The sequence below is a fragment of the Gambusia affinis genome, linkage group LG05 (assembly GCF_019740435.1).
Source record: "Gambusia affinis linkage group LG05, SWU_Gaff_1.0, whole genome shotgun sequence".
NCBI lineage: Eukaryota > Metazoa > Chordata > Actinopteri > Cyprinodontiformes > Poeciliidae > Gambusia > Gambusia affinis.
This window is the reverse complement of record NC_057872.1, coordinates 26,354,996-26,380,725: the sequence shown is the minus strand read 5'-3', so window position 1 is coordinate 26,380,725 and position 25,730 is coordinate 26,354,996. Positions and strand designations below refer to the sequence as shown.

Sequence of the window (25,730 nt, the reverse complement as noted above, 5' to 3'; positions counted from 1 at the left end):
ATACATCCAGAATGTGATTACACTTGTGTCAAAATATCTGACATCTCTAGGTTGTTGACTTTGTCAGCAGTGTAAATTGGAACATTGGAATATTTTTCCCCCCTTCCCAGCAAATTTGGGGTGGAGAGGATAGAAAAGAAGTAAAAGAAAGTTTGATTTCAGATATTAGTTAAAATTGAAAACTATTAGGAAAAACACCTATAGATCCTACCTGACAACACAAAGTACTCAAAAATAACTGAAAAATAAACGTCATGCCTTGATATAAAGCTCAAGAACAGATTAATTAATTTAGAAATGGTTACAAAATGACTCCAGTCGTCAAGGATGAGAGCCTTCATCCGCAAATGGAGCAAACCCTAAGTTTTCTTGCATTAGTGTGGGTCTTGTTTTTCTCATTGTAATTTTATTTAGCATCATCTTAATTTTTGTTATAACGAAGCCTCGTCAAAGGAATATTTGTTACCACAGACAAAAATCCATCTATCCATCTACTACAAAACAAATGTAGCACAAAGCCTTTTTTGAAATTTGCCAGAATGGGGGCACTGGTTTTTTTTTTCTGTCCCTCTAAATGGGAAGTATGGTGAATGCTGAGACAGCATTACCATTGAGGTGAAATAAACGGGAGATTCTAGTTGTGCCAAAGCAGCACTCTATGTGTTCCCATCTCTATGTGTTCTCTTCCTTATCCCTTTAACTGTCACCCCAAATACCGTCACATGCAGGTCAATGAGGACACCGGCGTCCTCATGGCAGTTAAAGGGTTAAACTTCTATCAGCCAATAGCCCTTTTCCTTTTCCATGCACAATTAATCTGACTTTACCAGGCTATTTCAGCTTTTAAATATTTTGTCTTGCTGCAATAGCATGTTTAATCTAAACCAGATGGTAGATTTATTTTTCATAAGTTATCACAATAATGATAACTTATTTTTAATAGGTTATCATCAAGTTGTTTTTCAGACATCTTGATGAATTCAGAATGGGTTGAAACTTCAGCATAAAGGGATGGAAATCCACTAATGTAGAGTATGATTAACTCCTGCAGGTTAAGAGCTGAAAGATGGGGTTGAAAGCTTTTGAATAGAAAAACATTATTACTTTGGCTGTGCCTGACAAGATTTGAGAGAGTGACATTCACTTAAATTTTTGTTGAAGAGAATCTGGCATTTGATGGTTTTTCAACATTTTGCCTACCTACATGTTTTAAGATGAGATGCAAATTCAGCAACAGTTCGTGTTAAAATGACATTAAGAGATTCTGTGTTTTATCCCCTCAAGGCTTAACATATTTCAGCCAAAATATATCAAAAACACTGGCACACACTAAATCAGCAAGTGAACTCACAAGTTAAAGCTGTGTTTTGAGCACCTGGATGTGTATATTATTCTAAGCATGTGCATTTACTTGCATATTCATTCATCCAGTTTATAAATTTTACAGAATTACAACCATTTGGGGTCCATTATTTCTACTCTAATGGCCATCAAGGTAAAGGGAAGATATTATCTGAATACTGAAGTCCCAGTCTCTGCTGCTGCAATGTATTTGTTTGTGAAGTAGGTTCTGAAATAATTAAGCTCTTGGGACTGTCAATCAAAAAATGAAAAAAAATATCCTTCTTTAGATGCAACTATTAAAATGCTAGAAAATACAGGAAATGTCCATGACTATGTGTGAAGCATGTTTAAAACCATACATATGAATGAACTATACTATACACAGGAGATGTTAGAAGCAACATAATATGGAAATATTCACAACTACAACAAGCTATACACGTGTGAATTGATTCTCTCTAAAAAGCAAGGAAACAGTAAAACAAGTACAGATATAAAGTTTTCACCAGCTATGAAAAAGAGAAAATTTTATTTTGTTGAAGAATATCTATGTCGCCTTAAACTTTTAAAGATATGAGCTTTACAAAAGAGAAACTAAGAGTGCCACCCAACCAAACACAGAACCACTTTGAACTGTCCACACATGAATTACTGTAAAGATAGATATGTGGCAGATTTTTTTGGTAGCAGGCAGCTCATCTTTTTAAATTCAAACAAATCAGCAGTGGCAGCTGGGTTTGATTTTCCTGTCCTGAAAGAGTAACATCTAACTCCCTTTGAACAACAGAGCAAATCGAGCTCATTATACAAAACGACAGAAGCACAAAGCAACAAACCACAATGGTTGATCCTGAGCTTTTGAGCCATAAAAGAAAATTAACATTTGTTTAAATAAACTGGGAAATAATTAAATATTTGCATTCAAAAAATGATTAGTGGCACCTTGCAATTGGTGCACAACCTGCTCAGGTTGTTGGTGCTGCTGCTACTTTGCCAAATAAAAAAAAAAAAAAAAGAAAAGAAAGAATGTTAGATAATGCAGATAATACAACCAGTAAGTCATATTGCTGTTTTGCCATGGTGCCAATATGCAAGTAATAATAAGAAAAGTTTTTAATTTTCCTTTATGTTAGGGAAGTTCTGCAAGAAACATTGGCTGCAGATGAAGAGTACCACAGAGAGAAGTGGACTCGCTTTGGTAATGAGGCGGAGAGGACTGAGATAGATGTGATAAGGAACCAGCATCTGTTGCGCAATCGTGTTGACAAAATGGCACTCCGGCAACAGGTAGAGAGAGGTGACCCTAGATAGTTTATGTATGCATACGTGACAGTGTACATGAATAGATGCACATTGCTTTACAAATGTATTAACACCTACGTTTTACAATGGACTTAGTACATTTTAGTGGAATTTTGTATAAAAGACTAATGCTGTGCAATGTCAAATTGTTAAGGGGAAGAAAAACATAAAAAACAGAGCCTAACATTGTAACATTTCTTCACAATGTTTATTTTTTAAATCTTAATTTCTTATATTTCCACAGAATATTACTTTCTTAAAATACTGTCTATCATCTGCATTTCAGGCAGAAAATAAGAAGTCTGCCCATATGAACTACTTGGAGAGACTGAGTCAGAAAGCTCCAGATTTCACTATCCCTCTAAGAGCTCACACAGTCTGGGAGGGAATGACTGTGATACTGTCCTGCAGTGTCCGGGGTTGTCCATCCCCAAAGATTCAGTGGTATGAATGAGCATCTGTCTGTTCCACATGTCATTTCTATGGCTATAGATAATCTATTGAGTGTCTTTTTTTTTTGAGACCCTACCAAATTTGAGTTGTCTTAGTCATCCAGTCTATGACTGGACTGTCAAATCTATCACTTGAAGCCAAGGCAAAATGCAAATCAGAAGCAACATTTCTGGTCAAAGTATTTGACCGTGAATCCTCTCCCCCGTCAGTGTGCATACTTTTTAAATATAGATAGAGATGTAGTTGAAAATAAGATGTCTTAATGTTATGTATATACACACCATACAGTTTTTTAAAGGGCCTCGTTTGCCAAAATAAATAAATAAATTCCTACTGCAAAAGCTAATTAAATGTGGTTTTTGGTACTCATTCAATACAAGTCATTAGAAAATTGCTGTTGGCCATTTAACTATCAGTAACATACATTGACAACAGTTAAATATGGGTAAAAAAAAATAGCAATAACTTCCAGCATGTGGATGAAAAGTCAAGACATTTTCTTCCCAAGATGAGGTCCAAGAGATAAATAATGCACCGTGTATTAATATAAAATTACTCGTGCAAATTTAGGAAGTTTGCCAAAGTCTTGACCCTGAGACCTGAGTTGTTATGAGACTAAGCAATGAAAGTATATTTAGTATGCATGAACACTGAGATCAAGATAACCTGTGGCTCCTGAGTTTAACCAACCCATATGGGACCCATCAAGCCCAATGAGCTGCAAAGGTCTGTGCTCAACAAAACTCGGCACATGAGAGAATGAGAGATCAAAGGCTTCCCTTCTGCTGTGTACAGTCGTCCAAACTTTACCTTGATGTAGAATGTTAAAGACAAGTTATCAGTAAGCAGGAGAATGCAGCATCCAAATACAGCTTTTGTTTTCAAAGGAACGTGCATGCATGACTGTCACATCAACAAAGACTATTTACTTATTCTTCAGGTACAAAGACAGTGAACCATTAATAATGTCTTCCCAACCATGGAATTACAGCCTCCAACAAAATTTTGGCCTCAGTTTACTGGAAATCAGAAGGTAGGTCCAAGATTAAAATTGTTATTAATGCTGAAAATACTTGCATAGAAAGCTTATTGTGGAAGTGGACATAAATGGATGAAATAGAAATTGAACAAGGCAAGATATTCTGCAAAAGGTGGCTGGCAAAATGAAATAACATATTTTTTCCCCTTGGGGTTTGTTTTTTATTTATATGAACGACCCATATGAGCTAGAGAACTACATGTGGAATAAACAGTTTTTTGTTGTCAAACATTTACAATGCATTCTTTACTCTTCAAAAGGTGCTCTCCGGCAGATGCTGGAGAGTATAAAGTGGTTGCCAAGAGTGCCCTGGGCGAAGCAACAACATTTGGAACCTTAGTGGTAAACTGTGAGTTATCTTACACATGTCAGACAAGTTATATTTTGCTCCAAACCATTATGAAAACCAAGATGGATCCAGAGATAATGAAGAGTTCACTTTCAGGTTTTATATTCATTACAAGACACTGGAAAATTGATCTGGCAAATATCAAGTAAATAAATATTCAGATTTGCAACAAAGTGAAATATCTACAGACAAATTCAGTGCACATGTCACCACTTTCACAAATTTCATCCAGTGATGAGTATCAACAACTCTGCATTGCACAAATATTAAATAAAAAACACATATTGTACCAACTTAGTTATTTATTGACAGCACTGCCTCCTAGTGGCTGCGTTTACAGCTGTAAAATATTCAAACATAAACACAAGTACATCTTAATGATATGTGATATATGATGTATACCTGAATATATGAAAAACTAATTTATAAATATATTGAACATTTTTAAATGGTGGATATTTTCTGTATCAATATTTTCAAAACAAAACAGAATTAAGTGTTTTTTTCTTGTCATTTTAAATTTTGTAATGACTAACAGCTAATGAAAAACTCAAATGTAGTTTCTCAGAAAATTATAGTTTTTTTCATAAAACAATTTATATTGCAGAAATGTTCCTTAGTCTTATTATGACCTACATAACCATGAGGAAGCAAACTGATTTTATAGTTGTCTAGCAACCAGATACTGATGATACCCAACATAAAAAGAACAAGCCACAAAAGGTTATTGTTATAGAAGCTGGCTTACAGTATGATGTATACAATAATGGAAATTTCAGTAGAAGGAAACGTTGTGCAGCCTTGAGAAGAATATCAAGCAATGTTTATGGGATTTTCACAAAAAGTCTACTTTTTCAGAACGGTGCTCCAAATTTTTGTGAGTAAAGAAATGCTTGAACCAAGGAAAACACCTCTAGAGTGCATATAAAGCAAATCACAGCAGCAGGCCCACATTTATATACTGAAATAATTTTTGGACAATCTGTATTTTTATTTTTTGGACACTGATTTTTGGGTGGTGGTATTTGTTGTGAGCCATAGAAATCATGACAGCAGAAAAGCAACTGAAACATCTCTTTCTGTATCTTAGTGAGTTTTACTCTGAGTTGGATTAAAACACAGGTTTTAGTCAAACAGACAACTTCTAATCAAGCTTTTAGTCCAAGTAGAACCACAAGTGAGTCCAGGTGGGGGGACTTAAGAAGCTTAGTGCAAGAATAAACAGTGAAGATGCTCCTAGCTTTTATCAAAAACATTAAAACCACAAGAGACTGAAGAAGTGCTTTAAGTGTTTCAAACAGAGAAAGTAAACAGATAAACCCAATACTTGAGAGCATCACAAATCTAATTCAGAGGCCATTAGACACCCTTCCACCTCCCAAAAAAAACCAAACAACAAAAACAGCAGGCTAGACTTCCTTACTATAATTATTGTGAAATAATAGGAAACTGGTTCGAACCTAAACGAAACAAGCGGTCAAATCCAGTGCAAGATCATGAGAAGCATCTCAAGAATTCAAAATGCACTAAAGTCAAAATGACGACGAACCAACAGGTTCTACCACCATTAAACAACCGCTTTCACTCAAAGCAACAGCATTGTCAAAAAAATAAATGCATAAATAAAATTTAAAAAGAGCATTTACTCATCAGTGGCAGAACCGTGGAGTTGTGTCATGTAGATTCCTATTGCAAACTGCGTGTAGCCCCGTCAATGAGTTTCTTGCAACAATTTTTCCAGTTCTGCACAGTAAACATACATTAAAATGTCACAGTGAATCTTAAACCGCATATTTCCATTGACCATTACAGAGTTAGTTAGCTTCTCACCGTAAGTTTATGGTGGACGATGTTTATTGAAATCCACTTGCCACGCTTTTCCTTCCAGATTTCCGTTCATGGGTCATACCATGTATCTGCGTAGATTTTTGTTGTACAAAAACAAGCATGAAAACTGAGGTCTTGGAGTTGCCGTTATGGTCAGCTAATCACAGGTGAACACAATTTAGCCATAATCAGGCCTTCCACCTGCTTTTGGTATCCTAGGAAACTGGCCTCCTTTCATGTCGTGTATCAGATCTTATTCAGTACTTCGGACTTACGAAGCCGTAAAACTGGAATGAATAAGGCCTGAGTGAGATTTGCTATCCTTAAGATGTTGTTCTTGCTTATTTTAGGACTTCCTGAATAAAACATTTATACTGTTAGAGTAATTTTGATTGGCTAGAAATTCATGAAAAGCTTCACTCCTATTCTGTTTTCTTCAGTGGGGAAAAATGGTTCTCACTACTTTTCTAGTGACCTAAAGACTCATATCCTTATCCAGACTGATATACTGTATAATAATGCAGTGCAATTTAACACAACATTTAACACCCAAAACAACAAGAGGATCAATTATATTTTAAGCAAATGTAGTTTGACTGGTGTTTTTCTTTTAAAGGAATGAAATCTTCATTTCAAAAAAAAGATTTTGTATTTGCTTATTTTATTTTTGTCTGATTTATGAACATTGAGATCACTTTACGCTGAATCAGAAACATTTAAATTCAACAAAAAGGCTAAAAAAGAAATTATCTGTAAGATGGAACTACTTTTTTACAGCATTGTGATTAGATTATTCAACTACTCAAGGTGTGTTCTCTTTGGGTATATTTTAAATATCTGTTTTATTTTTTTACAGAATATTCTCTGTAACCTCACTTACAGAGAATATTCTGTGTTTTCCATAAATGTGGTACTGCCCAGTTTGATTTGCCTCCCTATTTGGCTACCTTCTCCTTCATTTTTACAATATTCATCCTGATGTCTCTGTCTATTTTCTAACCTCCTCTCCTTTCTTTAATCTGTCTTGCTTTGCTACTTTGTGATTCAGCATATCGTGGAGCCATGACTGGTTCAGAGTCCTCGCAGACCACAGGTAAGTTTCAAACCAGGGCCTAATAAAAAGTGTCCCCTTTCATTTTCTCTGCCATACTTTGAAGCTCCCCTTTTTTCTTTTGTGAAGGAGGGAGGTCTGGGCGGCTTTGAAAACTGTGGCATGACACTCAGCAGTGCTGTGTGCCATGCTTCCTTAAGGAAGATATGGTTGGATTGAAAGGGTGCAGTGCATCGCTGGTGTTTGTTTATCATTGGATTTATGTTTCTCCGTGGGTGTTTGTGGATGTACGGGTGTTAAATAGATATGTGTCGGTTGCTGCAGGGATAAAATGATTTGCTCATATCTAAGCAGAAATGACAGTCATGTATATTTCATCTCGGCGGCAGCAGGAGATTTATCCCATTTTGCTCCCAGCTCTGGTAGTCTTTGACCTATATAGCCTCAACCATGTGAGGGGATAAGCAATTTTTGGCCAGAATGTACAGTTCATTGATTTATATTGCTTTTTCTACAATAATAAGGCTACCCACTCATTAGAATTGATCGATTGTTCATGATGTTTGACAAGGATGTCCTGTGAATGTATGTAGAAAAAAGGCAGAAATATATCAGAAACAAAACTTTGAGGAATGAGGTCATACATAATTGGTACTTTAGAGTTTGGCTTTAATGTGTAAGCCGGATATTTTAATCAACTAGATTTTTATTCCATAATATAGTTTCCTAGTTCTTCAAAAACAAGAATAAGCTGGGCAAGTCTGGACTTATTAGAAAGAAATAGAATATGTTTTCCAGTCGTATTATGCCTATTCAGTCTATTCAGAGACAACCTAAATAGCAAATTTGGGATGTGCTTGATTTGCAAATTTGAATGTGCTGAAATGTAAATCTGTATTATAAGGAGACATTGAATTTCATTTAGTAAGCAATTTCACCTGATCTTATTGTGTAAATATAAAATAGTTTAATTAGGCCATTATTTGTTTGTAGGCGTAAAATTAGATTTTAAATGTATATTTATAAAGATTTTGTCACCTTAAATGATTTTAAATTGGAGACATCCCTGAAAATACAAACAAATGAATATCAAGATTATAATCTAGTTTACAATAGTATGTTCCCAGAAGCTCTCTCTCTACAATCAATATAGTACATTTCCGCAAAGTAAGAAATCAGATGATTTTGAATGAAGTTTTATCAGCGTCTAGGAGAAGCTCATCGTAGAAAATGTCCTGTAGAGTTGCATGCCCTCTTTTTTATCTAAATGATCTCATGAGAAGATGATTCTTTCCTTCAGCACAAATCAGCCAATAAACAAAAGTACAACAGTGGCAAATTTATCTTTGTCATCCTATCTTTGAGGGTTTGAATGCTGACAAGCAGATATATATTTTAACTTAACAGTGATTTAGCTTATCAGAATGTAATTATCATAAGAAACATTTTATGGTTTGTTTATGACAGATTCACTCCAGACAACCAGATTTGACAAGTTGCTTGAAACACATGTTATTCATGCCCAGATTTTATGGATTGATGCTTCGGTAAGCCAGGAAATGACTGATAGCAGAAGGGAGCTGCTCACTTTCAAAATGTGACACATTTTCAGCTTTACTGTTGTTGGGGCCTATTGGGTGTATTGTTCTACACCCAATAGAATGTCACTTTATTATTATTCTTAACTTTTTCTTCCGTCACCGTGAATGCGGCTCGTACCGCTGCGAGCCCACCCACAAAAGTGGTATCAAAACGTGCGGCTCGATCCCGGAAGATGTGCTGTTACTTTTGGTGGAATTTGGAGTCACCATGGCGACGTAAAAAGCAAAAAAACGACCCCAAAATCACTAACGAGCTCACCAGGTGCAACTCTCGTCGTCAAGACGAGGCAACCACTAAATCCTAAAAATACCCTATTTTTGAGAATTCTCTGTGTCGTCATAACTTCATGTAGAAACGCCATTCAAACTTCATTTTGTAGATACGTCCGTGATCTCTTTTAAAGTGAAGAGAGCACGTCGATATGAATTATGGTTTGTCCACATTTTCTTTCTGAGCGACCCAAAGTTTTTGATTTTTGGAAAAATCTCAGTGTGAATGCTGCTCCGCTGGAGTGAGAGTCAGAGTGACATTTTGACCCCAAATCTTTTTTTAACTCGCCCTCACGCTCACAAATATTGCACGATTGGTATGAAACTCGGTCATGACATTGATATGCATGCCTGCTCCGGTCAAATGTTTTCAAAAATTATCTAGCGCTTATGTTTTTCGCTCCAGGTGCTTCAGAGCAAAGTCATGCGCCAGGGTAGTAGACAGATCTCACTGATTCACTTCCATGTATTTCTGAAAAATTTCAGACCTTGGCACACACCTTCTTTATATCATCGCTGTTAATACTGTGACTGAGGTAGAGATATGAATCGCGGGACTATCGGAGACGACAAATAGCCCTCTCATACGCTTCAAACGGTTTTTAAATATGTATTACGGTTCCCGAACGGGAAAGAGTTGTTTGCAATGCTTTTTTTAGTCAAACTGGTTGGCTCAAACAGAGAATGGTCTCCCCCTGGATGTCTCACTCACAGCTGGCAGAGAGGATTATTTACCATAGCAATGGAACCCAGAGCAGGGAGAGCTGTTTAGGACTACAAATACGCATCACTGTAGTTCTTTATATGGGAGGACTCTCTGGAATGAGCTGGCCTTTAGAAGTACTTGTGTTTTGGGCATTTTATAACTGATTTTAACCAACCATTGTTACACACAGGATTAGTGTGTCAATTTTAAATGAGGCTTAATGGAAATTTCAAAATAAAAGCCTCAATATTTCTGTCAGGTTAGTGCACCCCCATAGGCGGTGCAATAATATTAGCCTGTATTATCTTTTCCTCTCAGGTTATGGCTAATGCATTGGCCTTTGACCTAATGATAATAAAAACGAACTACAAAAACGCCATATCTGTAGTTCTAACACTCAGTTAAAGCAGAGCGCTGAGCTTCCATTTAGAACTACTGGCTGTTTAGGCCAGTAAATAACGGATTTAACCCGAACACTGTTAGACATTGGATTAGTGTGGGCATTTAAAATGAAGCTTATGTTTATTTTTCAAAATAAAAGCCTTTATTTTCCCCTCAGGTTAATGCACCCCCATAGGCGGTGCAATAATATTAGAATGCATTGTATTCTTCTCTCAGGTTGCTGCGCAAGGCAGTTCATTAAGATTAGACTTTTACCTTAATTAAGCTATTAGCTATTTTTCTTACTTATTAGTCGTTTTAAATATACTGAATGGAGTAAGTAAAGTACAGACAGCATTCTAATGATACCCCATATACTATGGGCAGCATTTAGGCAAGGATATGTTCAGCCTGCTTTGATCAGTAAAACTAACTGCTTCAAACAGTTAGAATTCTCTCTCCCTGTGTGTTTCACTCACATGACAGTTGAGCTGCTCTTTAGAACTACAAAGACCGAATGTCAAACTACAACATGGTGGAACTGTCAGTTACTACAGAGGAGGACTGAACTGGCCTTTAGAACTATTTGTGTTTTGAGCATTATATAAGTGATTTAAGACAATCACTGTTACACATGGGATTAGTTTTACCATTTATTATGACATGTACTGAAAATGTCAAAATAAAAGCCTCGGCAATTTTTACATCTGAGAATTGCTCTTTTGAGCATTATATAAGCGATTTAACACAATCACTGTTATACATGGGATTAGTTTGGGCTTTTGAAATGAAGCTTGCTAAAAATTTCAAAATAAAAGCCTTGACAATTTTTACATCATGTAATTGCTCTTTTAGGCCTTATGTGACTAGTATATCCAAAGCACTTTTACACATTGGATTGGTGTGGGCATTTATTATGAAGCTTTCTGAAAATTTCAAAATAAAAGCCTCAATATGCGCCCCAGGCAATAAAATGATTCGGGATTATCTGTTTCCCTCAGGTTAGGGAAATGCTGCTGCTGCCTCACCTGTTGCGCTTCTGAGCATTTGAATGGGAAAATGCAAAAATTCAGCGATTTTGAAGACAAATTAATCAAAATTGGTTAAGCTAAATAAAAAATAAATACTTTACAGTACAAACCACAGGGTAAAAATAGCTATCTAAATTATTTTTTCCATTATATTTTTCCATTATGACAGGTGAGGCTCTGTATCACTTGCTTCCAGTGACCGCACCTCACTGGTAACTATGACAACCAGTGGCAGTTCTTTCTGTAGTCTGGTTGGTTCTTCACATCCGTCCTGTTGATAAAAAATCCATCAGACAAGCCCGCTCTGAATACCAAACAAAACTGTGACGTCACAGTGTGATGTCACAGTTTAACTCCAAAGGCAGAATTCTGACATCACCAGCCATTATATAAGCTCCTCACATCATCAACTTTCATCACAGCCGTTTAGCAGCCTTGTTAATACGCTTCTCTTGAGAATTGATTTAGCTTAGAACCTGAACAAGCAAAGCTTACAATGGAGACCAACCAACATAGAATCGAAGAGGTTGCATCCGACAACTTTGTCAAAAAGGAATTGCAGCCACCAATGACACCCAGGCGGAAGAAGAAGAAGGTGTCGTTTGCAGTTTGGTTGGAGCAGCAAGAGCTGAAGATCTCTGCTGAAAACATCCAACAGCAGGATGCTTCACCTCTGACTGACAATGGATCGATAACCAAAGCTCTGGAGGCAGTCGATCAGAAAGGGGACAAACCGGCACCTGACAGTGAGTCTAAGGAGAAGAACCTGGTACCATCTAAAACCTGGTCGGAGGAACATGTCCCCGCTGACCAAGAGGTTTCTGCAGAAAACACTGAGAAGCAGTACAAATCACTGGTCAGTGGAGAAGAGTCCACCACGGGAGGGCAGGAGACAGTCGAGGTAGCAGAGAAAGAACAGCCCTCCATGTCAAAGGAACAGCTACCAACTACGAGACGCATCAAGAAGAAAATGATACCATTCCACATCTGGTTGGAGAAACACGCCCCTGTTGATCTTTCATCTGAAAGCACTGAAGACGCTTCACTGGTTACCAAACAGGAACCGACCTCTGTACTGCAGGAGACAACAGAGAAGGAACAGCCCCTTCAGTCCAGCACTGAAACTGTTGAAAAGATGCACACTTCTCTGCCTGAAGAGGATCGTGACCAGAAAGATTCCTTAAAGAAGGAGATCTGCACAGAGGAACCTGAGATTTCTGTAACGCAACCGGTCACTGAAAAGAACGACATCTCCAAACCACAGAGGAAACTGAATCAGAAAGGAGAAAAACAATCCAAGACTAAGCGCATCAAGAAGACGCCACTGTTGTGGAAATCTTTTCCCGAGCCTGATGCCTGCGTAGATCTATCATTTTTTTCTATAAACAGTGACATTAATAACAGACCTCTGCCGGAAAACCAAAGTCTTCAAGCAGGTTTGCCCAGCAGCGGAAAGAAAATGTTTTGGAAAATGCTGCCCAAGTCAGAACCTCCCGTAGATATACAATTTTGTGCCGAGAATATTGAAGCCCAAAGTGTTTCAATGCCAACGCAAGATCATGATGTGGCAGCTTCCTTGAAAAAGGAAAGCTTTTCCAAGAACACCGTGATTCCTTCAAGACAGCTGGTCACCACCAAGGAATCCATTTCCAAACCGCTGGAGACACTGGAGCAAAAAGAGCAGAGAAGTCCATCTCCTGGAAAGACAACAAATCAGTGTACGTGTGTTGCTAAATTTAAGGAAACTGAACTGGAATATATGGTAGTACAGAAGTACTTATTCAAGCAGCTTGATGAGATGTTCAATGTAAATCAGAAACTGACTGCAAAACTTAAACAGCAGAAGGATCTGGTCAGGAAAGGACTCTCAGAGAGACGACAAAGAAAGAATTCAATGGTTTCTGTTGAAACTCAGACTGATTTTCAAGAAACCCCAAAGCAGAAAACAGTCCAGTACTCATCTGCTTCAACTCAAACAGAGATGGATACACTGGAAACCAGTTATCAGCTAAAACCAGTCCGTCAAACGACTTCAACACAAACGGAGATGGATACACTGGAAACCAGATGTCCAGTCAAACCAGTTTATCAATCAATTTCAACCCAAACTGAGCTGTTTTTATTGGTAAGAAAACAGCCCTCTCAAACGGAGCTGAATGGGCATCAGGATCAGGACAAGCTATTCAAGAGATCAGCAGATAAGAACAGGAAAAAGTCAGGAAAGAAAGCTGCCTCTGTACTGGAGACTCTTAGCAATGAAAAGGTTTCTGGAGCAAACAGTGACCAGCAAAACATTTCAGTACCAGAGATAGTTGGGGATGAGATTCAGACAAAAGAAACAGTGATCAGTAAACCACAGCAGATCACTGAAGGAGAAACTGTTTCTGAAACCCAACATAATGGATACCAGGAAGATCATAAAAAGACATCGAAGAAATCGAAGACATCCAAACGTAAGATCAAGAGAAAGGCAGCATTAAAATCTTCCTCTGAATTTGAAAAGCTCAACAATGAAATCGTTTCTGGAGAAAACAGTGAACAGAAAGTTTCAGTACCGGAAACAGTTGTGGATCCAACAGCTTCCATCAAAAACAAGATTCAGACAAAAGAAACAGTGATCAGTAAACCACAGCAGATCACTGAAGAAACTGTTTCTGAACCCCAACATAATGGAGACCAGGAAGATCAGAAAAAGCCATCGAAGAAATCAAAGACATCCAGATGTAAGATCAAGAGAAAGGCAGAATTAAAAGCTTTCTCTGAATTTGAAAAGCTCAACAAAGACAAAGTTTCTGGAGAAAACAGTGAACAGGTAGTTTCTATACTAGGAACAGTTGGAGAGCAGACAGCAACCATTAAAAACAAGATTCAGAGAAAAGAAACAGTGATCTCTAAAGACCAGCAGATCACTGAAGGAGAAACGGTCTCAATAACCCAACATAATGGAGACCAGGAAGATCAGAAAAAGACATCCAGACGTAAGATCAAGAGAAAGGCAGCATTAAAAGCTTCTTCTGAATTTGAAAAGCTCAACAATGAAATCGTTTCTGGAGAAAACAGTGAACAGGTAATTTCTATACTAGGAACTGTTGGGGATCCAACAGCTTCCATAGAAACCAAGATTCAGACAAAAGAAACAGTGATCAGTAAGATCACTGAAGAAATGGTCTCAACAACCCAACAAAATGGAGACCAGGAAGATCAGAAAAAGACATCAAAGACATCCAGACGTAAGATCAAGAGGAAGGCAGCATTAAAAGCTTCCTCTGAATTGGAGACTCCCAATAATGAAAACGCTTCTGGAAAAGACAGTGAACATCAAGTAGTTTCTACTCTAGAAACAGTTGAGGATCCAACAGCTTCCATTATAAACAAGATTCAGACAAAAGAAGCAGTGATCAGTAAACCACAGCAGATCACTGAAGGAGAAGCTGTTTCTGAAACCCAACATAATGGAGACCAGAAAGATCAGAAAAAGACATCAAAGAAATCTAGATGTAAGAAAACGAGAAAGATGGCAGTGAAAGCTGAACTGGAAACTGGAAACCCGATAGAGACAGAACAAAACTTGGTCCAAAACACCAAGACACCAAAAACAGATTTAGAAATTATACCGGAGATCCCCCAGACAGCTTTTGAGGAAAGAGAGACAGAATCTTGCAAAGGTTCAGAAGATGTAACGGGTAAAGTTCCTGTAGTTTCCACAGAATCAGAGGGTGGTCTAATGGAAACACCAAGAACATCCCCTCCACAGGTAAACGGTACATTAAAGGAAGAAGTGATCCAAACAGCTCAGGAAGCAGCTGAAGATCCAGCGGAGCACATCATTGTCTCTGAAGAAGAAGAGATCCCCAAGAAAAAGATGTCACTGTGGAAGCGTTTGAAAAAGGCTTTATCGCCAACATCTCTGCGCAAGTTCATAAACAGATGTAAAGTCCATCCAGCGTAGACTTCATGTCTCCAGTATATCAGATTTAAAATGGCGGTGGGGCCAGGTGTGGGCTGGGTGATCGGCAGTAATTTAGAAAGAGCTGCTGTTGTTGTTAATTGGACATTTCAATATTAAAAAGCCAGGACTGCACAGTGGGGAACGTCTCCCTGTGTAGCTGTGGGTTCACTCCGGGTGCTCCGGCTTCCCCCACATTCAACAGCATCAGCACTCATGTTCATCCACTGTTAGAGTTTTAATTCTAATTCTAAACAGAAAATAAGAAAACCTCATTTATTAATTAAAGGGAGATTTGGAAAAAGAAAATGTAAACAATTTGGCACAAATACAGACTTTTAGAAATCTAAACTTATACAAATTAGGACAAAATTTGAAAAATATTTATCTTTCTGGTCAAGATATATCTATCTATATCTAAATCTATCTGTCTGTATAGATAGATATATGATATATCTTCTATACATCTAAATCTATATAGATGATATATCTCATCTATATAGATATCATATTTATGATATCTATATAGATATATCATCTATATAGATATACCATATCTATGATATCTATATAGATATCATAGATATGATATATCTAGATATCTATATCTATATATAGATTTATATATTTATAGAGAGCGAGAAAGATAGATATCTATCTATACACACATCTATCTGTATCTATATATATAGATGATATATATCATCTATATAGATACATATCATATATATCATAGATATGATATATATCTGTATAGATATATATCATAGATATGATATATCTATATAGATCTATATAGATATAGATATCTAGCTATAGATAAATATAGATATATCTAGATCTATATAGATATAGATCTATATAAAAATAACGTGCACTGACTTAATCATAATCATATTTACAAATGTAGACCACCTGCATGTTATTGTTTATATAAGGAAATTTTGCGGACAACGCTGGAAGGCAAAAGGATTATTTTTCTACATGCCATCCATAACCGCGCTGCTGCCATATGAAACTCAGAAATGTAGGTATTATTAATTGGGGCCTGCCCATAGCAATGCATGACTGACTTACAAAGCAAGTCAGTCACTGCCTCCATCCATTGCATGGCAGGCACCTATTGTTCTAAACCCAATAAAATGTCTCTTTAAGTATTGGGGCCTGCCCATAGCAATGCATACGGAGAGCAGTGACTGACTTGCTTCGCAAGGCAGTTCATTAGCATTAGCCTTTTAGCTTAAATAAGCTATTACCTATTTTTCTATTACCTTGAATATTTTTACATCAAGTAATTGCTTTCATGAGCATATGACTGATTTAATCCAATGACTCTTATACATTGGATGAGTGTGGCCCTTTGAAATGAAGCTTAACAAAAATTTCAAAATTAAAGCCTTAACAATTTTTACATCATGTAATTTCTCTTTTTTGCTTTATGTGACTGGTTTATCCAAAGCACTCTTACACACTGGATTAGTGTGGGCATTTATAATGAAGCTTTCTGCAAATTTCAAAATAAAAGCCTCAATATGACCCTCAGGTCAGTGCACCGCCACAGGCGGTGCAATAATATCATTCTGCATTATCACTTTCTCTCAGGTTAGCATTAGCCTTATAGCTTAAATAATCTATTACCTATTTTTCTGCCTTATTAGCCATGTTTAGTATACTGAATGGAGTAAGTAAATTACAGAGAACATTCTAATGATACCCCACATGTTACTGAAAGTATTTATGCTTACATTAGCATTTTGGCTAACTTGAGCTTATACACTAATTTCAACATACTGAATGGTGAAGGTGCATGTTAGTCAACATGCTTGTGACTTTCCAAGGGCTATTGACTACCATTCAGCTTTCTTTAGCATTGATGCTAATTTTTAGCATCAGAACGCTGGGCCCAAACCGACGGGCACACTTTGGCAGGCCCCAGTTAAATTTCTTCAAGAATTTTCTAGTTTTATGTAGTGTTCCCACAGGCTGCTTCATGTGGAGGTCTTTTGTGTTTGTGGTCTTTTGTATGAAGGGGTTTTTTTCTTATGGTTATTCCACTCAGCATAAAAATATATTTTTTAAAATTAGCTAAAAATCCTCTGGTTTTCTTTCATATCCTTCCATTTTTGATGTTGAAGAGACTGGGTGTGTTCCTTCCAGACTACTAACAAGTTGGTATCTTTGCACACATCAGTTTTGATGGCAGAATGACATCAAAACTGACATTGAAGATTTCTCGTCACCAAATGATGAGAAATTAAAATTTCTCATCATTTGGATCCTTTCCTGTCATTCAATCAGTTCAGAACAAGTTCAAAAAGCATTCACTCTAAAAACATTTTTATGACATCACACTGCTTGACCTTCTTCTGCCTCTTCTAGGCTTGCAGCAACAAAAAGATGCACAGTTTGACATTTCCTTTCCACCTACCTGGGTAAAGGAGGGCAGTTGCCTCTCCCTGCAGTGTACCTTCACATCAGACCTGCTTCCTTTCCAGCAGGATGTCCTCTGGTTCAGAGACGGTAGTGCAACTGAAGTGACTTGTAGCACATTTTTGTCAGTTTAAACATGGTACACTTCTGACACTCAACCATCCTGTCATCCTCCAGGCATACAGTTGCAGCAGTCCAGCAATGTAGACATTAAGACATCGGACAATAAATCCATCATCACTATAATGGCTGCATACAAGGAGAATGAAGGCATTTATAGTGCCAGACTGAGGACCAGGGATGGAATTGAGGAACACATGGCTTTTGTCTACCTTAAAGGTAAGAAATAAGATGGAAGAGGAGAAGGTCATAGTTTTACAAATTAGTTTCACTTTGCACTGATTAAAAAAGTGACTTACAAGAGTGATCATACCACCTTGGATTTTTTTGCATTTTGTCACATAACCACAAAAAAACCACAACACAAACATTTTATTGGAATACACTTTTTCAGTTTTACTTACATGAATCAGAAATGTGAGACGCACATTTTTAAACCAATCTACATGTTAAGCAATGTTTTCTACACAGAGGAGACCAAAATTTAGCTTTTTGACCAATTTATAAAATTCTATAAATAAAATGGTATTATGACAAGTTATGCAAAAGTTCATCAGGTGTGAATACCTTTGCAAATGTCTAGAGTCACGGTATTGTGCAATATTTAAAATTTAAACCTGTCAAATCAATTCTTTTTAAAGATGTTTTGGTACAAATCCTTAAATCTTAAAATTCTGACCATCACTGTTATATCTTCTTGTAAAATTTAAGAACACTGCCAGCTTTAGTTTTTTCCTTTGTTCATTAAAGATTTAGTAAAAATAAAATAAATAAATAAGAATAGGAAAGACCAAATTGTAAAACAAACAACATTCTAGTTTTTGATTTTTCTACCAACTTTTCTTTTCAGGGTGTTCTAAGTCTCTCTGACAATGCGAGGGCACTCATGGAAACTACCTCAAGCCTCTCAAAAACTTGGCACCCAGATTTTTTTTACAGTGTCAAACTCAATGTTTTTCAAAGTGATGGGTGCTTTGGAGCCACCTTTAGAGCTTGGAGTGTAGAATCATCATTTGCTGTTCCATCCTAGATAAATAGTGTTTGAGCAACCTCGCCTGTTCCAAACACTTGTCGTCGGCACCAAATTCTGATTTTGCTATCATTTCCTGTCAGCAATTTCAGTGATTCCTACACTGAAATTGCACCATCAATCAAACTGTTCTGCAGCAGAGAGCTTGTTAACTTCATTCTGTGGAACTATATGGTCTTCATGGACTGCAGTTTTACCTCTGACACGGCATCTGCAGAATGTATAGAAACCACTTGGAAAAATGCTCAGCTTTGTGAGGATGTTTGGCTCAGGTTTGTTTTTCATTGTGATGCAAGTGTGTGTGCCTCAGAAGGAGTTTGATATGCTTTGCATCATTCATAAACTTTGTGTGTACAACATACGACTCCAAATACAGATATAGCTTTCTGCAAAACTTCTGTTATCATCTTGAATCAGGCCTTGGTTGCAAACATTAAAGAGTAGATTCTTTATAGCAGTTGGAGTAACTAATTAGTAAGTCTTCTAACTTTTCTGCAAGTGCGCTTCCTGATTAATTCAGTTGTCATATTTGCATTACAAGCATGTATAGCATTGCACAAAAAACAAATAATTGGAGGTCTAAGGGACAAAAACAGATGCGAATCATGCCGACTTCTTTCTGTTGTTTAAAAATATATTTCTAGCATGAGAAACCAGTTAGGAAACGTCTATCTATTTCTTCAATCCCTTCAAGAAAAGATAGATTTTCTATGTGTTTTTGTAGCTTCTCTCTGTCATTGTGTAAGTTACATCATGCATGTTTGATCTAGATTCTTTGGTTATTTTTATAGCTTATGTAAGAGCAAATGCTAACCAATATAAGAGTTTAGATTAAGACTTTTTCTGATAAGCAAAGGTAAAAAAAATTTTTCTCTCTTTTGTATTTGTTGCTTCCACCATCCTTCCACAATAATTAAGTGTTGGATTTTCTTTTTGTCCCATCTTTCAGCATTCTTTTTCTGACTCATTACTGTTCTCATTTAGATGGGTCTGCTTTAGTGCCAGGAGGTCCTGCATCTCCTTTGGCAGTGGAGGTGTCCGATGTCAATAAGGACTACGTCTTTCTGACCTGGCAGCCGCCCAGTGCTGATGGAGGATCACCTGTGCAGGGCTATTATGTGGAGAGGTGAGAATCAGTCTGACCTAACCAGTCAGATTTGTTCTGCACTTAAAATATTTATGAATTGCAGATTCAAATTCAAGTTAAGTCTTGGCAAAAGAGACCTACTTAAAAGTTCAATGCTTCACTCAACTTTTGCTGCCCAGTAAGTTCCAACATTTGACTCTACTACTTATTTTAATCGCTGTTGGCAGTAACTGTAGCCAAGTGTGAGAATAATTACACTGTGTTTCTTTTTTTATTATCTTCTGAAGTTTCTTCCATTTGTCAAATCAGGAACATTTACAAACGGTAAAATTTTTCATTTACAGACTTTTTCAGGGATGCCTTACTCTGGTTTTGAATCATGTAGTAATGAAAAGTTTGTCTCTTTTCAGAGAGCCAGCTCTTGTAGCACAACTCTCAAAGTAGAGGTAGCTCTTTTGGGTCTGAAATGACTCAATTTATTATCATATGTGGCCTCATGTTTTAACTTAACTTGGCAAATAAGAATGTTGATAAATTACTGTACTTTCAATGTTTTTATGAGAAACTGTTTACTTGCCTAATTTGTGTTATGTTACAAAAGCAGGCATTTTTCCTTTTGTGTAATATTTTGATCAAACTTTTAGTTTATTTAACACAATTTTTTAAAACAAAACTTTGCAAATAAAGCACTAGCTACTGAAAGCACTAGCTAAAAATGTAACATTTTGCCTTTGCATTTTTGTTTATTATTTATTTATTTTTATTGTTTCATTATTTTCTGCATCTGTTTTACTTTCCATTCCATCTTGTCTCAGAATTGCTGTCAGAGAAAAACATCTCCACAGGGGTTGTCTTATGCACTGGCAAATTCACAGCAGGTTGCTGTCTGTGTGTTTCAGGCAGAAATGACTTTTGTGTGACCAACATAAAAGGCTAGTTGGTAGAGAAATGCACTGATCGTTGTCCTCGGAAGTTGACTCATATGCAGAAAAAATGATTCCTTTCTGCTTTGCTCCAAGACTGTTTGCACCTTTTTTGTCTGGCTTAGTACCTGCGTTCAATCATTCAATCCATTTATATTTATGAACTAAAATGCAGGATTTAATGTAGTAATAAAGACTACAGAACATAAGTTGAGCAGACGAACAAGTGAAAAACAGATGAGAGTTGGTGCAGAGTCTTGAATGATGCCCGCAGGTTTAAACTCTTTCAGTTTTAGAATAAAAGAGGCTTGATCCTCTCCCAAAAATGATCCTGAAAATATTTTTTTTTCCAAAGCTGCACAGTCCTGCTGGTTCAAAGGACATTTCTGTGCAGCTTCATTTTCACTCTGACATACACCATCATCTTTGGGACGTCATATAAAGAAGTGTGTGCTCTCCTTATTAAGTCTTTAATAATTCACTAAGCACATGTGGACTTTTATTAAGCTGTGTAATCACCTCAAGAACATCTGAAAGAATTGAAATCCACCTGCATCCTGGTATGAGTCTCTCTAAGAATGATCAAACATTTCTGTTTTGGGAATAACAACCAACCATAAAACTATAAATTAATATCTTTTCTCCTACTTAGCATTGATTTGTTCTCCTTCAGGAGTTAAATTTATATGTAAAACATTAAACCTTTATAGTTGCTATGAAGATTGACATTATCATGAAGAAAGAGAAACATTTTCAATGTTTGAAGAAAAATCCACCATCTCAAAATGAATGCAGAATAATAAAACTGCCAACCAACCTAGACATGGCCATCCTTTTAAACTGACTATACTGCTGCAGCTATAGCTATAGATTCAGGCAACTTTGGCTCATTATTTTGTCTTCTTTCAGTCTGAAAGTTCTGGTTCAATTTCAAGTGTAAAGTAGTTTGGATAGTCAGTATGAAAAATTCTATAAAAGTTCAGTCTATTTACAAATGGTTAACAATTAATTTGTTAATTAGGAAATCAGTAATAGACAGAGTGAACCTTTCACACTTACAGTAACATTTTGCTGCTCAGCTCCTAAAAGAATTGTCATCTCAGCTGATTGAAGCAATAGAAATGACAGATTGAATGTGTAAATGCCTGTTCCATCATTTATGATGTTTGTAGGGTGTTACCCATAGTACCCACTAGGGGGCGCCGTAGTTTGGTTCGCGTTGAGTTAGTACCTTCATTTTAAAGCCAAAATAAGAAGAAGTGTTGCTAGTTTCCTGTCAGTCAGCACTTTGGGCTGAAATATCCCACGAGGAAGAGGAGGATTTTCTTCATCTTTATGACTCTGGACTGTAGCGCACATTCTTCTGAGAAGGCTAAAGGCGACACGGACTTTAGCGCCATAAACTTTGCAGCCCTTGGACAGCGGAGCGAGGTACATGTTCGCGAAGTTAGCATTGTTTTATGTAATGTATTCATATTTTGTGTTAACAAAGGCACCTAAGCGAATGTATTTTCTTTTCTTTTAGTTTTCACGGTGTCACGGTGTATTTGGAGCTATTTAACAAACTTGGCTTCTAAAGAATTAAATACAAATCTACTGCACCCGTCGAAGCTCTCCTGTATTCTTGGGTCTGAGGGACTGCTACAGTGAAAACTCGTCGCTGATTGAAAGACGGTTCCATATTAGACGAGTGCAACCCACGTGTCAGTGAGCGAGGCCTGCACCAGCCAAGAGACTATTCCTGTCAAGAATCATTGCCACTTCATCACGGCTCTTCATATTGGACTCTGACTCAGTTATTCATAAAGGTTCAGGTATTTTACTCAATAAGGACTTTGATGAAAAGATCAAATTACCTGCATATTAATTAAGAGTTTAAAGCCTTAAATGCAGTCCTGGTTTAACATCTTAAAGCTATAGTGGGTGTGCATTAAGTAAATGGTATTTCTTAAATTGTATGGGTTGGTTTTCCTCTAAGTAATTTGCGGTACATCAGTAGTATTACAGTCATATTTGTTATATGTGTGGATGCTAAATTGTTTACCTACATGGTTTAAATGTCTGATCTGAGTGTTGTTTCCCACATAGTCTTAAAGTTAAAGCAACACTTATTCAAATTTAAGTCCAGACATTACTACAAAGCACAAACACACACATTAAAGGAACAAAATGTTGTACACTGCTGAAGAACCCAACAACGTAGAACAGCAAGAGGTGAGATCCAGCAATCGTGAAAGACACCTAACTGAAAAGGGCAAAGAAATGCATGAACAGGATGCAAAGAAACATGAACAAGCATTTAACAGAGCATATGATTCTTGGAAGGAGTCAGCTATAGAAATTAGAACAAAACTGAAGGCTTTCTGCTCACCTGAAGATTTAAACAGTGCCAGCCATGACATAAGGGACAAGCATGCGGCTGTACAAAAACATTATGAACCTATTCGCCGCAACCAAAACATGACCCCAAATGTAGTTAAAAGAATGGATGCCTGTACTGTGCTTACAACAGACATTTGTGAGGTTATTGCTAAACGACAAGAAAATATTGATCAGCCTTTTAATGATCGCCTTGAAAAGGAAAGAGTAAGGTTGATGCTCAACAAAAATGACTATGGCTCTGTGTTTGGAGATACAAAAACTGAAACATCATTACCAGAAGATTCAGTTGCACGCTCAAAGACAGATTCTTCAAGCAGTCGTGAAGCAGAAGCTGAATTTGCAGCTAAAATAGAACAAGCAAAGGCTGTGCAAGAAATACTTGCACAGCAAACTAAAGTCAACCAAATGGAGAATGAATGGAAGTTGAAGGAAAACGAAACACTGGCAAAGTTAAAACAAGAAGAAGTGGAAACAAAGGCAAGGCTTGAGCAGGAAAAAATCAGACTACAGCATTTAAAGGCAGAAAGTGAAGTAAAAATAGCAGCAGCACGCGTAAGAGCTTTAAGAACTTTAAGTGATGTTGAAAGCTGTGATCTAGAAGCCTGCCACAACCTTGAGAATGCTTTAAATGACTCTGTCAGTGTACCACAGCACTCCTTAAATCCATTGGCTTCGTCGTTTCAGCATCATTACTCTGGTGCGAAACAAGGAGAACTTAGCTTAGCTCAAGCTCTAGCAAACTCCCTTACCTTAAACCGACTTCCTGTACCGGAGCCAGCTATCTTTAGTGGTGACCCTCTAAAGTTTGTTGACTGGAAAGTATCCTTTATGGCGATAATTGGCAACAAACCCTTACCTGCTTGTGAGAAAATATTGTATCTAAAGAGTTATATTGCAGGTGAAGCTCGAAAGGCGGTAGAGGGATATTTTTATCGCAACACTGAAGAGGCATACCAGGGCATCTGGAATGTTCTGCAAGAAAGGTATGGCAGCCCATTCATTGTCCAAAGAGCATTTAGGAACAAGCTTACAAAATGGCCCAAAATAGCTGCCAACGATCCTTTAGCACTGAGAGAGTTTGCAGACTTTCTTCAGAGCTGTGCAGAGGCTATTCCCCAAGTCAAGGGCCTAGAAATCCTGAACGATTGTGAGGAAAATCACAAGCTTCTCAAAAAACTGCCTGACTGGATAATACAGAGATGGAGTCGCATTGTTGTGGAGGAGCTAGACAAACATCAGGAGTACCCCAGTTTTGGTCAGTTCACACAGTTCTTACAAAAGGAAGCTAAAGTTGCTTGTCATCCTGTCGCCTCACCATTCCTAATGAGTGAGAAAACAGAGGAGAGACACATTAAAAGAGCTAAAGCACTTACTACAACTGTCCAGGCAAAGTCTCCCTTGCCCACAGTGGTCGCTCCTAAACCTAAACCACCTTGTTTGTTTTGCAAGGACAAATTGCATGGTGTTGCTAAGTGTCCTACATTCTCAGCAAAAACCAATGATGAGAAGAAAGTTTTCATTCGTGAAAATCATCTCTGCTTTGGATGTTTGAGAAAAGGCCATGTAACTAAAGAATGCAAAGGACGTCACTCCTGCAGTAAGTGTGGCCGACGTCATCCCACCTGTCTCCACACAGAGGGAGTAAAGGAACCCAAAGAAAGGAGAACTGAGGATTCTGTTTCCCCAGCTGAGAATGCAAACAAGGAAGTGCATGAAGTCATGACCCATGTACTTACGAGAAAAACATCTGCAACATCAAGCATAGTACCAGTTTTTGTGTCAGCTGCATCAGAGCCACAGAAAGAAATACTCACGTATGCCCTGCTTGACACTCAAAGTGACTCTTCCTTCATTTTAGGAGACCTGGCCTCTGAGCTGAATGTGGATAAGCAACCAGTGCAGTTAAAGCTCAGCACAATGACCTCTGTTGACACAGTTGTAGCAAGCAAACTTGCTAGCAACTTACAGGTGCGTAGCTTTGACTCTGATGCGTACGTCAAAATAAAACAAGCCTACTCTCGTGACTTTATCCCAGTTGACAAGTCCCATATTCCCACTAGGGAAACTGCACTTCAGTGGCCACACCTTAAAGACCTAGCCAACCAGTTACAGCCACTACAAAATTGTGAAGTGGGCTTGCTAATCGGTTATGACTGTCCATCAGCCCTAGCTCCCCTAGAAATTGTCACAGGACAATTGAACGAGCCTTTTGCACAAAGAACCATACTTGGTTGGAGTGTCATCGGGTCTGGTAATCCCCACTTAGACAGAGAGGGAAATCAGAGTTACGTGCATCGCATCAATGTCAAACAAATGCCCACACCCTCATCTGTTGACGTGCTTAGAGTCTTAGAGTCAGACTTCAATGAGAGAAACTATGAGGATAAGTACGTATCCCAGGACGATGTTCGTTTTCTACAACTCCTCAGTGACACAATAAAGCAGAGAGAAGATGGAC

General features: G+C 37.5%; 1 protein-coding gene and 1 long non-coding RNA gene across 4 annotated transcripts in view; one reads left to right on the top strand and one right to left on the bottom strand.

The window, feature by feature from the left end:
• Positions 1-6,519, bottom strand: part of LOC122831709 — a 70,550-nt gene extending 64,031 nt beyond the window's left edge. For both annotated transcript variants that reach the window (XR_006370743.1, XR_006370742.1), the window contains exons 1-2: positions 6,318-6,519; positions 6,134-6,230 (exon numbers count right to left, since the gene is read on the bottom strand). This is a non-coding gene — a long non-coding RNA (uncharacterized LOC122831709). The remainder of the gene's footprint in view (positions 1-6,133; positions 6,231-6,317) is intronic.
• Positions 1-25,730, top strand: part of myom3 (myomesin 3) — a 70,086-nt gene that overhangs the window by 9,806 nt on the left and 34,550 nt on the right. For both annotated transcript variants that reach the window (XM_044118083.1, XM_044118084.1), the window contains exons 4-11: positions 2,478-2,631; positions 2,933-3,090; positions 4,040-4,132; positions 4,399-4,487; positions 7,363-7,407; positions 17,680-17,820; positions 17,908-18,069; positions 19,865-20,006. In XM_044118083.1, coding sequence (XP_043974018.1) covers positions 2,478-2,631; positions 2,933-3,090; positions 4,040-4,132; positions 4,399-4,487; positions 7,363-7,407; positions 17,680-17,820; positions 17,908-18,069; positions 19,865-20,006 — 984 coding nt within the window. The remainder of the gene's footprint in view (positions 1-2,477; positions 2,632-2,932; positions 3,091-4,039; positions 4,133-4,398; positions 4,488-7,362; positions 7,408-17,679; positions 17,821-17,907; positions 18,070-19,864; positions 20,007-25,730) is intronic.